The 12,347-nt window shown below is 47.4% G+C and overlaps 1 protein-coding gene across 3 annotated transcripts in view; it reads left to right on the top strand.

The window, feature by feature from the left end:
* The window catches only part of LOC129343294 (cytosolic beta-glucosidase-like), a 127,312-nt gene that overhangs the window by 61,530 nt on the left and 53,435 nt on the right, over nucleotides 1-12,347 (top strand). For 2 of the 3 annotated variants that reach the window (XM_054999440.1, XM_054999442.1), the window contains one exon: nucleotides 8,183-8,383. In XM_054999440.1, the coding sequence (XP_054855415.1) occupies nucleotides 8,263-8,383 (121 nt within the window). In that variant the 5' untranslated portion in view covers nucleotides 8,183-8,262. Of the gene's footprint in view, nucleotides 1-7,848; nucleotides 7,923-8,182; nucleotides 8,384-12,347 lie in introns of those variants that run through there. The other variant, XM_054999441.1, reaches the window with a different exon arrangement.

The raw sequence follows: 12,347 nt of genomic DNA, 5'->3' as shown, positions 1-12,347 counted from the left end.
ATGCAGGTACAGGTGCAAGAACAGGAAGAGGGCCTCCCCGCTGCTCCTGGCTTCGTTGCTTCCTCTTTTCTTGGCTTCTTTGGGCTCTTTTGAGACTGGAGAAACGACTCTTTTCAAGACCGGCCGCCTGCCGCTGGACTAAACTCTTAGTCAATCAGAAAGGCCAAAAACCTCTGTTGAGAGACTTGGCCGTGGCCTGTGTCACAGGTAAGGGAGGGAGGAAAGAACTCACCATCCCACTCCCATAACGCTGCATGCCAACAAGCCAGGAGGCCAGTGCCAGCCTCCATCAAGCTTTGTCCTTGGAAGCTGTTTAAGTTTTGTTCCTGTGGCTCAAGGCCTCTTATCTGGCTGGAGAAGACAGCGCCAACCAGCCCCAATTTCCTAAAAGGGAAAAATAATCTCAAAAGCCTGAACTAAGATGTTTTAACTAAAAAGAAACCAATTGGATAAGTGAGTTTCCTTATAAGTACAAAAAATCCATTGGGCCCAGGTTGTTCTGAGGCCTGTGAGAAGTAGGGGTACCATTCCCCCACCCAAGGCAGGCGATCCCCTGCTCTCACCCTCCCCCTGCCCCCGCTTACTTGGCTGACGAGGGGGGGCGTGCTTCCTGAGGCACCTCCCTGGGTGGCCTGGCGTGCCCCTGGGTGGTGCAGTGCACTCCTGCGCCTGCAGTGGGCCTGATTTGGGCCGAATCGTGCCCTGCAGTGGGCTGATTCGGTGCCCTGGTGAGTGCCGGAGTGTTCCCAGGCTGTCCCTCGGCCTGCATGATGATGTCACTTCCGGGAAGTGAATCATCACACAAGCAAGGAGAGGGGCAAGGTAAGAGCCAGGCCCCTGATCTCTCACCGGGGGAGTCAGGGGACCTGGGAACCCTAGTGAGAAGTCCATATGTCTCTAGGGTTGGAAAGCCCAGAAGTACTCTATGGTGTCTCTAAGGCTGTCAGCTCTGAGCTGGGAAATACTTGGAAATTTTGGGAGTGGCGCCAGGGGGAAGGCAAGGTTTGGGTATGGGAAGCATCTCAGCAGGGTACGATGCCATAGAGACCACCCTACAAAACAGAGCCATTTTCTTCAGGCGACCTGATCTCTGTGGCCTGGAAATCAGTTATAATTCTGGGAGCTCTCCAGCCAGCAACTGGAGGTTGGCAGCCCTACCTATCTGATTTAGCTCTAACTCAGCATTGATTCTGGGAGTTCAGCGACAGCTAGAAGCCTCTCTGGGAATCTATGGGCTTTCATTTTAACCTTTTGCTTCCATTGAAATCATAATAAGAGCTCTTCCGTAGGAAGTTGGACTTTCATCTGTTAATAACAGAAAGAGAAATGGAATATTGATCCCTTTATGCCTCTTCACCAGTTGGACTTTCATCAGATGGACTTTTGACTTTTATTTGTTGGATGTGATACTATTATCCATTGATTGCCTATATTGCATATATTTACATATTTATTGTTTTTGCACCTTGCACTTTGCATGTTTATAAAACCAATAAAAACTGTTTAAAATTTTTCGACATTGTACCCTGGTTGTGTATAGACAATGTTTTCCAGTTAAGCAACAGGCGAAAGTGAGCAATTTTGAATCACGAAGCAAGCCTTCCCCCTCCTCTCTTCCATTCGAGATGGGTGTGTTCCCTCCCTCACGTCTGACTGTATCCTCTTTAAATGTGGGAAGCAGGCAGAGGGATTCCCGCCCCCCCCCCCCCGGGACCTACGGTGGCCCTTGGCAGCCCTGCCTCCTGCTCCCCCTTCTGTGGAAGTGCAGAAGGAAAAGATATTTTCCTGCTTCTATTTTAAACTCTTTCCAACACTGGTCCCTAGTTTAAAACACAACCCCCCTCGCTCTGGTTGACCTGTTCTTTCAGTGTCTGGACTGAGCCTAGAGCTTGTCCTGGATTCTGATTGGCCAGATACATTGCATCATCCACCACTGAGGGCCAAGCTACACATGACAAATGACACTTGAACGGCAAGTGGATTGAGTGGAGGGCAAGTGAACAGGGAGAAATACACTTGCCTTTCAAGTGTCATTCGTCATGTGTAGCTTGGCCCTCAGTTGCTCTGTAATTGGAGGTAATAAGAGTGGGGTCCATAAGGATTCGCAGGTAGGGGCGATTGCGTTTTCCCTCTCCATGCCAGCAGCTGTGGTTTGTCCTGCCCCATCTTTTGCTTAGGCTCTCCTCCCCACCCTGCTCCAACCACGTGTCGCTCGCCTTCTGCCCCGGAATCCTTCCCTCGTCTGCCTGCTTCTCCACTTCCGGGCTGCCTGCTTGCTATTAGTCGCCTGCCTCCGCCTCCTGTGTGACTGGGGCCAGTGGTGGGAGAGGGGGTTGTTGCGGGGGCAGCCAGGGCTGGTTACAACTTCCCTGCCTTGCTTGCTCTTGGTGTGCACCAGCAGGGCTGTGCACCAACCCCGCACACACACGGTTTTGTTTTTTGTTCTTTTGAAGGGAGGATGGCATCTGCGCATGTGTCCCCATTGCTTTTCCATTTGGAGACATTTAACCCCCAAATCATTTTTTCCATGTCAAAAAGATTGTTCTGCAGCCTTGGGAGGGGGGGGTGCCCCTTAGATTTTCAGAACCCTAAATTGCATATTTTACTGTCCCATTTTGTAAGTATATTGACCAGCAGAGGAGGCAGCTCTTGGCTATGAAATACAAGAACAGCAAAAGATTGGAGGAGAAAATGGAAGAATTACTGTCTTGATCACATAGCAGACCTCATACTTGGGATCTGACTCTACTTAGCCTTCATTCCCAGCTGCTGTCAAATCTTGTAGAATTTAAACCAGGAGCTTTTTTGAGTCAGTCACCAATTTCCTTGTGTGTAAAGTGTCATCAAGTCACAGCTGACTTATGGCAACCCATAGGGTTTTTTAGGGAAGAGGTGCTCAGAGGTGGTTGCATAGCTAACCTGGACTTCCTTGGCGGTCTCCCATCCAAATACTAACCAGGACGGACCCTGCTTAGCTTCTTAGAACTGACAAGATCAGGCTAGCCTGGGACATCCAGGTCAGGGCATAATTGCTATACTCGCTGTGTTTTTGCCAACTGAACCATACTTTAGCTGTGACTCAAGATTATTCTTTTGTACAATGGGACAGCTCACTCAGATTTGTCTCTGCCTGCTCTAAATCTTGCATGCCTTCCAACTCTCATGGGCTTTCCTCTAGTTTCTTACTATGCAGAGTAGTTTGCTCGCTTCCAAGGTGAAAAACTGTTAAATTCTGCCCATGTTTCAATGTCCCCAATTCCTCCCACTCTTAATATCTACAGATCTAATTAATCTGCCGTTTCCTCCCTCTTCCAGGACAATAATGAAGCCGCTAAATAGTATCAGAAGTAATACCATTTTTTTCTGTGCCATGTTAAATGTTTCTTCCACCTGCGTGAAAGTTATTGTTTATCATCATCGTTCCTTTGACAGCGGGAGGGGTTATTTTCAATTTAAGCAGGTTTTTGTGAAAACACGTTGATCGGTGAGTTCGTAAAACCTGTCCTTGTTAATGATGCTTGTTGATGCTTTGCTAGTCTCTGTGGGGAAATATAACTTTACCACTGTTGGTGATTTTTCTAGAACAAGGTGGGGGTTGCATTATATAAGTAGAGGTCCAATTTAGAAAATCCCACCACCCCTAGAATCTCTGCCTCATGGATCCGATACCATCTTTGAGACTTGAGCGCTCTTCCTGCCGTTTATTAATAGACTCAAATTCGGTGTCTTGTGGAGCAGAGCAAGTATTGCCTCTACAAATACAGGTTTTGTTTAACCATCGTGGCTAGTAGCCACTATGACTTATCCTCCATGAATCAATCTAATCCCTTTTTAAAGCTATCAGTGCTAGAGACCATCGCTATATCCACTATCAATGAATTCCGGAATTCAATTACTTGATGAGTGGAGAAAAAGTTCTTTCCATTCACTTTCTTCACCCCATGCATAATTTATGTGATCTAGTAGGTAGCCACAGGGCTTTTTTTCAGCTGGAACGCGGTGGAATGGAGTTCCGGAACCTCTTGAAAATGGTCACATGGCTGGTGGCCCCGCCCCCTGATCTCCAGGCAGAGGGGAGTTTAGATTGCCCTACGCGCCACTGAGCAGCATGGAGGCCAATCTCAACTCCCCTCTGTCCGGAGATCAGAGGCGGGGCCACCAGCCATGTGACCATTTTCTCCAAGGGCAACCCACTGAGTTCCACCACCTCTTTTCCCAGAAAAAAAGCCCTGAGTAGCCATATTGGTCTGTTATAGAAGAGCAAGATTTGGATCCAGCTAGATTTTCCAGGGCATGAGCTTTTGAGAGTCAAAGCTCCCTGAGAATTCTGACTCTTGAAAGTTCATACCCTGGAAATCTAGTTGGTCTTTAAGGTGCTACTGGACCCAAATCTTGTCCTTTAAAATATGTATACCATGCCCCCTCCCTGTCCCCCCCCCTAAATTAGAAAGTCCCAAACTCCTTAGCCGTTTCTTACAGGAAAGGTACTCCAACCCTTTGGTTACGCATTTCTGCACTTTATAATTGTTAGAATCTCCCCCCCCCCCCCCGCATTTTAGGTCATTTTAAAAGTCATATATTTCGGCAGGCCTGGAGGTTCCTCCCAGTATATATATCGAGTTGGCTTGTCCCAAGGTGGCCCAGTTGTGCTTCTTTTATTATTCTAACAAGGGACCAACTCTACTGTATCTCTAGAAGGAGCAATCAGGAAGCTAACCTTATGCCCACACCGATCAGAGGCACACCACCTAAAGATGAGTGAGAATCTCCTACCTTGATACAGTTTCCATTATTTTCTAAACAGCCACTGGGAAAACGAGAACTGATTTCCATTGCTGTCTAAAACCAAATTCAGATTTGGCAGGTGAAATGAGCTTCAGTAGACCGGTGCGTACCCCCGTTGGCCAAACTTCGAATTGGACGGGGGAGACATGGATTCAGATTCTAGCCTGGCCATAGATCCATAGGAGTTAGCCGTGTTAGTCTGTAGTTGCAAAACAATAGAATAAAGTTGGTTAGTCTTAAAGGTGCGACTGGACTCTTTACTTTTTAGGTTGGCCAAGATGACCTTGGGGGCTGCTTGCTCTTTCGCAGGCTAACCTACTAATAAAAAAGTCCTACTCAGCAGTACAATAAGGCAGTAACTTTATGTGGATTGCTAAAGTTTAAAAGTTGCAAGTTTGCCTTTCAGAAACGGTTTTATAAACTAAAAATACATACAGATGTGAACGTAGGTAATAACACCATTTTTCCTCCAATGATTTACAGCCATAGATCTGGTCTCCTATGTCAGTGTTTTCTAAGTCCGGCGTTCCATGCGAAGGAGAGCAAATATGGCATATGATGGGAATTCAGTTCATAGAATTTGACCTTTTTTCCCCCTGGTGCACATTGCTTGTGGCCCAATAAAAGTGAATGATAACTTTGGTGTAAATCAGTAGGGGTCTGCTTTAATACCAACCGAGGGGAAAACAGCTTTCACAATGCTGGAACAATACAGTTGCATTGGCGCCATCTAGTGTGATCATTTTAAATACGTTTTCACAGATAGAGGTCTTTTGAGGGCCAAGCTAGAAGTGACGAATTACACTTGCCTGGCAAGTGAACAGACTCACGTGTATTCCTCCCCGTTCACTTGCGCCCCGCTTGCACTCCACTCACTCACTACTTGATCGAGTGGAGTGCAAGTGAACGGGGAGGAATACACGTGAGTCTGTTCACTTGCCAGGCAAGTGTAATTCATCACTTGTAGCTTGGCCCTGAGTTTCCTTTCTTACCAGGGAAGTAGCTTTCTGGTGGGGTCAGGAGAGAGATTGGGGGCCAACAGCTTCTCTCCAGAGTTTGACTAGGATGAACAGGTGTTTATCTTGAGGGCGGAGGCAGGAGTGGCAGCACCCCAGCTTTGTAGCCTGGGATCCAGGGATAAGAAGATGAGCCTCGGTGCAGTTAGATTAGGCTAAGACGGCCAATTCCAGGTTGGGAAATGAATGGAGATTTGGGGCTGGAGCCTGTGGAGGGCGGGGTTTGGGGAGGGGAGGGATCTCCCCAGAGATGTGGTCCCATAGAGTCCACCATCCAAAGCAGCCTCCTCCTCCACGGGAACTGATTTTTGTAGTCTGGAGATAAAGTGTAACTCTGGGAGGTCACCAGACTCCCCTTGGAGGTTGGCAACACTCGGTTAGGCCCCTGGGCAGCCCTGCTAACCTCAAGTCTTTTGTAGTATAAATGTTACAGCAGGAGTGGCTGATATGCTGGAAAAACAACTTTCCAAATGGCTTCCCTTCCTAAACTGCATTGCTGCTGCCACAGATAGTGTTATTTATTTATTTTATTTATGTCATTTCTAGTCCGCCTTTCTCACTGAGACTCAAGGTGAGATTAGCACAGTCAGTTTCAAGGACATTTCCATAAACAATGCTATAGGGTAAATAAACACAATTTTACAAAGGCATAGCATTAGTAAGAATCCAATACAGAGTTGAAGAAATGGTGAAACAGAACATCAGCAATTCTAGGGCAGACATTAGATCACATGAAGCACAAGTAGCTCATAGGAGCACATGTTTAAGGCAACAGGCAGGGCTTTTTTTCAGCGGGAACGTGGTGGAATGGTGTTCTGGAACCTCTGGAAAATGGTCACATGGCCAGTGGCCCCGCCCCCTGATCTCCAGACAGAGGGGAGTTTAGATTGCCCTCCACACTGCTCCAGTGGCGCGGAGGGCAATCTAAACTCCCCTCTGTCTGGAGATCAGGGGGTGGGGCCACCAGCCATGTGACAATTTTCTCTGAGGGCAACCCACTGAGTTCTACCACCTCTTTTCCCAGAAAAAAGCCCTGGCAACAGGTACTACATAAGGCAACATAGTGGTGAAGTCTGTGGTCCCTAACTCATTAGTGAAGCATCTGAGAGCCCCTCCCTACAATACAAAAGCCTTTTTGAATAATTTGGTTTTGCATCCTTTGTGGAAAGCTAGGACAGTGGGGGGCTCTCCAGACCTCCTCAGGCAGGCTGTTCCACAGGGTAGGGGCCACCACAGAGAAAGCCCATGTGCAGGGTGGCACCTGCAGGAGACCCTGTTCAGATACGCTCTGTTTTCTCACGGAAGAGTTGTTCCTTTTCAAGTTCTGTCTTAGATGTGTGAAAAGGCCTTCATAGGTTGAGTACCGTGGGCCTCTTCTGTAACTTTTTAAAAATATAGCCTTACGAAGAACCATATGTTTTCCTTCTTTCCTTCCTATAACACCCCTCCCCGCTTTCTCCCAGTTCCTAGTTTCCCATCTTCTTATAAGCAGATTTGCTCATCCCAGACAGCTGTTTCCATCTCAGCTCCTTTCACATCACCTACTGCCTGGTCCTTTCTTTAAAACTGGAGATGCTGGGAATTGAACCTGGGACATTCTTCACGTGCAACAGAGGTTCCTCCACTGAACCATGGACCCCGCCAAATCTTCCCCTCTTTTCCCAACAGTATTAATTGGCAGAAAGTGCTTTAGGGTTGCAGGCGCACAGACAATAAGAACCGGCAGCAGAGACTCTGTTCTGGTCCATTGTCCTCACTGAGGGCCAAGCTACAAGTGACGAATGACACTTGAACAGCAAGTGGATTGAGCGGAGGGCAAGTGAACAGGGAGGAATGCACTTGCCGTTCAAGTGTCATTCGTCACTTGTAGCTTCGCCCTGATCCTCTGACTTCCTCTCTATCGTATTGAAAACAGCCATCATTCTTTCGTCCTTAACAGAAAACCTGGCATTGTTTGCTGTCCAATTAATGATTACCATATTGCAACATCTTTTGCTGGCTGTCCTGCCCCCCTGCCCAGGTGTGGCCTCATCTCAGCCCACACTGTGTTTAAATCAGGCTTGGTTTTGCAGCCCTGAGACTGCACCGGGCGTGTCTGTCTGTAGTTTGCAAGATTAAAAGGTGGCTGATCCCAGTCCTTAATAAATTGTGTGTGTGTGTGTGTGTTTGTATGATTTGGGGGGAGGATATTAAAATATGCTCTTCAAAGAGAGGTTGCTGAAACAGACTGGAACGCAGCAATTTATTTTCCCAGGAGGATATCAATCCTTGTTCTCACAGAAGGTTAACCGTTGCCCTCTGGACCTGGGGCGCTCAGGCTGCGACTGAAGCAAGATTTAGTCCTGAGATTCCCGTTTCACATTTTCTTTCTTCTCTGACAGACACAGAGTTTTCTCTGGGCAAGTGAAGGCAGAAAAAAAGTCCTCAGTGACCGAGAAGAGCGGCAGATCTTCCCACCGACATGGCCTCTGCTCCCCCTGTCGCTCTCACGTCCCCTGACTACTGCAACTGGAATCCAGAAGATGCTTCTTTTCCAGAACAGTTTGCGTGGGGCGCATCAACTGCAGCATATCAAATCGAAGGTATCCAATTCTAACTGACGTTAAGTTTTTTGTTTTTGTAGCTGCAGCTTGGGCTGGGGTCACCAATGGGTCAGAACTGCCATCCCCTTTATTGTTTCATAAGAGTCCCCCCGCACCATTTTTCTGTTTTCTCTTGAAGCAGCAGAGCTCAAGTACGTACCTGGAAACACTCACCAGAAGGGAATCGTAGGAATGGATTTCTCAAAGAATCCATTGGCAGACAATGGCTACTTCCACACATGTTGGATAATGCACTTTCAATGCTCTTTAGTGATCATTTGGAACTTGGTTTTCATGTGTGAAACACAAAATCCACTTCTAAAGGATAACTAAAGTGCATTATTCAACGTGTGTGGAAACGGTCAATGTTAGTGCAAGACTGAACACCAAAGGAGCCAGTTCTTGTTCAGTTCTGAGCTGCTGATGTGTCCGGATAGGAACAGCTCCCCATTCCACAATAAGCTCTAGGCCACCCCAAATCCTGCATCTCTGCAAACAGGTTACAGTGCCCCTGAATGAATGGAATCCTGCCCTCGAGTCATAGTTGACTTATGGTGACCCCTGGCAGGGTTTTCATGGCAAGAGACTGACAGAGGTGGTTTGCCGTTGTCTGCCTCTGCAACCCTCATCTTCATTGGATGTCTCCCTTCCAGTTACTAACCAAGGCCGACCCTGCTTAGCTTCTGAGATCTGACGAGATCAGGCTCTCCTGGGCTATCCAGGTGAGGGCTACAACGCTCCTAAGAGGTGCCTTTAAAATCATGGCTGGTCCAAAGGTTCCTTTTGGCTTCTTCCCTCATAGAATCAGAATCATAGGGTTGGAAGGGGCCTCCAGGGTCATCTAGTTCAACCTCCTGCACAACGCAGGAAATTCACAACTACCTCCCCTTGTCCCCTCCCAGTGACCCCTGCTTCATGTCCAGAAGGTGGCAAAACACCGTCAGGATCCCTAGCCGAACTGGCCTGGGGGAAATTGCTACCTGACCCCAAGGTGGTGATCGGCCTTTCTTTGGGCATGAAAGAAGGGGCCATGAGAACTAAGCACTGATGTAGCCCTTCCTGCCCTCCCTCTCATGCTCTGCCCGGGTTCACAGAGTCAGCATTGCTGCCAGGTGGCCATCTAGCCTCTGCTTAAAAACCTCCAAAGAAGAAGAGCCATGGATAAGTCATCTATAGATGTGTATGCCAAGGGACATCCTGTATTATCTGTGAGGATCCAGGCTGCCTGTGACTCCCAGATGAACAGGCCAGGAAGTTATTGTGGTCGTGATGGGAAATGTGGGTTTGGAAGAGGGCTTGCCTTACTGGATTTAGGAGCAAGCGCCTTTGGGAAGAGTGATGGCGTCTGTGAATTGACTTGAGGGATGTCTCGATCAGCAGCTGCAATTTCGGGTTATTTTAAATGGTGTTATTTTCTTTTGCAAACTTTGCTGTCAGGGCTGCTTTATTGAGAGGGGGGAGAGTGTAGCTGTGCACTGCTTTAATTGTTTCCTCACCTTTTGCTTTCTCATAAGAAAAAGTAATCCCTGAGTTGTTTTTACTGCTGCTGGAGACACTCATGTTTTTTTCCTCTCTCCAGTGCATGTAAAAGCAGGTTGGGGGAGCTTTTACCCAGTGACAAAATGGCCCAGGTGGGAAGGAACTTGGATAAAGCAGTCCAGGTAGTTAGATTTTGCAAAAGAAAGGAATACTGTTGAAAATAACTGCAACAAAGAGTTGAGCCTTAAAAATTTTCTGAGTGCTGTTGAGACCCATGGGAGCGGTTGCTGCTTTTCGCCTATTTATTCAGTTTATTTAAAATATTTATATCCCACCTTTCCACAATGACCAAGGTGGCTTACAAAATTCTTATGCGATTATAAAACATAGTTTAAAACACATACATTAAAGCACATGAAGCTAAAACCTTGTCACTACCAGCTGCCAGAGGCATTCGCTAGCAATTTCAGCTAAAAGGCAGGTGAAAGTAATTCTGCTTTGCGCCTTTTACAAAGGAGGGGAAGGTAGGAGCGTTATGTCTGGCAGGCTGTTCCAAGGGTGGGCATAGCTGCTGAAAATGAGCATGCATGTGAAGCGGCTGAACAGAGATGACTGTCAGAAGTGAGCTGCCTGAAGACCTTAGTAGGCGCATGAGATCATATGGAGAAAGCCCGTCTATCAGCTATGTGGGTCCCAGGCCATGAAGGGCTTTAAAGAAAACAACTGACACCTTTAAGCTTACTGACTCACACAGAGCTAAACTATAAGTGACGCCTGACACAGGTTGGACACTTGCCAGCTTCCCTCAAGTTCTGATGGGAAATGTAGGCAGCTTGGCGGAATGTTGGACAAGTGACAGTTGAAAAGTCCATTGGACAGCAGTGGGAGAGCCAAGCAGCGAGACCAGGATGCCTACATTTCCCATCAAAACTGGGGAAGCTGCCAAGTGTCCAACCTGTGTCAGGCGTCACTTGTAGTTTGGCTCACAGATTCAGGCACAGGTTAGACAACACAGCTTCGAGTCCAAATGGGGTATTCCAGAATCAAGCCCACAATAACAGGCCAAGGTCAGAGGCAAGGGAATCAGTCCCAAATGCAAGCAGCAGGTGCGTTGCTTCCGCACAGCCACTCTTTTCTTTAAGCCCCACACTGCTCAGCCACTTGTGCTGCATCATGCACCTGCCAGCTGTCTCAGTCCTGCTCCTGCAGTTACTCATCCTCACTGCTGATGCTGGGCCGGTGCTGAGCTGCCAGCCGAGCACTGCGCCTTCTGGCTTGAAGGGCTCTCGTTGCCTTCCTCTGACGGCAGTTCTGAGGCTCTGGGGGGAGGGCTGGCTGGTGCCTGGCCCTCTGCTGCTGGCCCTGAGCTGGGAAGATGAGGGGCCGATGTGCCGGCTGGGGGTCTGCGTCTGATCCTTCAGAGACTGCCTCCTCCTGCAGTCCCTCTGCTGCTGGCCGTGGATCTGGGTCGGGTTCATCAGGTTCGCCGGCTTCCCCCGTCCTCGGAAGAGTCCTCTGCTCATTTTGCTCATTTTTAAGGTGCCACCGGATGCCTGTTTCATTAGAATTCAGATTTTGTTTCATCTAAATGCAGAATATAAGCCTATCTGTAAGCTCAGCTGGGCTGGTCTGGTCCGGTCCATGCCAAGGAAAAACAAAAGGTAACCAGTGAAGTTGTCAAAGCACCGGTGTCATATTATCATACCAGCATAAACCGTTCCGTAATCCAGAAACGGCATTCTATACCAGCTGAAGCTTCCACACAGTTTTCAGGGGCAGCCCCAAGTATAACACGTTACAATAATCATTTGGATTTTGCGAGGCGGAGGGGCAGGGTAGCACCAAACTTCACATTTAATCCCCTCAAAAGAATAAATACATCTGTGCCTCTGGAAGAGATGTTAAACACAACAGTTGATTAACAATTGACATTATAAGAGGGAATTGTGTGTCGGAAAATCCTCCCTTACAGATAGGCTTATATTCTGCATTTAGATGAAACAAAATCTAAATTCTAATGAAACAGGCATCCGGTGGCACCTTAAAAATGAGCAAACTTTATTCCAGCGTGTGCTTTGTCAGTCAGAACTCACTTCATCAGATATATGCTTATTTGTCGCAGTTAGATTTATATTGAAGTATAATATTGCTTTGGATGGGCCCCTCTGTGCGTCTAATGAAACGAACTTGGACTCTCAAAAGCTCATTTTGGAATAAACATTTAAGGTGCTGCGAAGACTCCTGTTTAATTTTGCTGTAACAGACGAACACATCTCTCTACATAATTGATCAAGATGGGCAGCCGTGTTTGTCTGTAGCAGTAGAAAGAGCAAGAGTCCAGTAGCATCTATAAAACTAACAAAATTTGTGGTAGGATATGAGCTTTCATGAGACACAGCTCACTTCTTCAGATATCTGAGCTTTTGTGAGTCACAGCTCACTTCTTCAGATATCTGAGCTTTTGTGAGTCACAGATATCTGAAGA

Source organism: Eublepharis macularius, chromosome 15 (genome assembly GCF_028583425.1).
Source record: "Eublepharis macularius isolate TG4126 chromosome 15, MPM_Emac_v1.0, whole genome shotgun sequence".
NCBI classification, from domain to species: domain Eukaryota; kingdom Metazoa; phylum Chordata; class Lepidosauria; order Squamata; family Eublepharidae; genus Eublepharis; species Eublepharis macularius.
The sequence above is the reverse complement of the archived record's forward strand: the minus strand, read 5'-3'. Positions and strand labels throughout refer to the sequence as shown.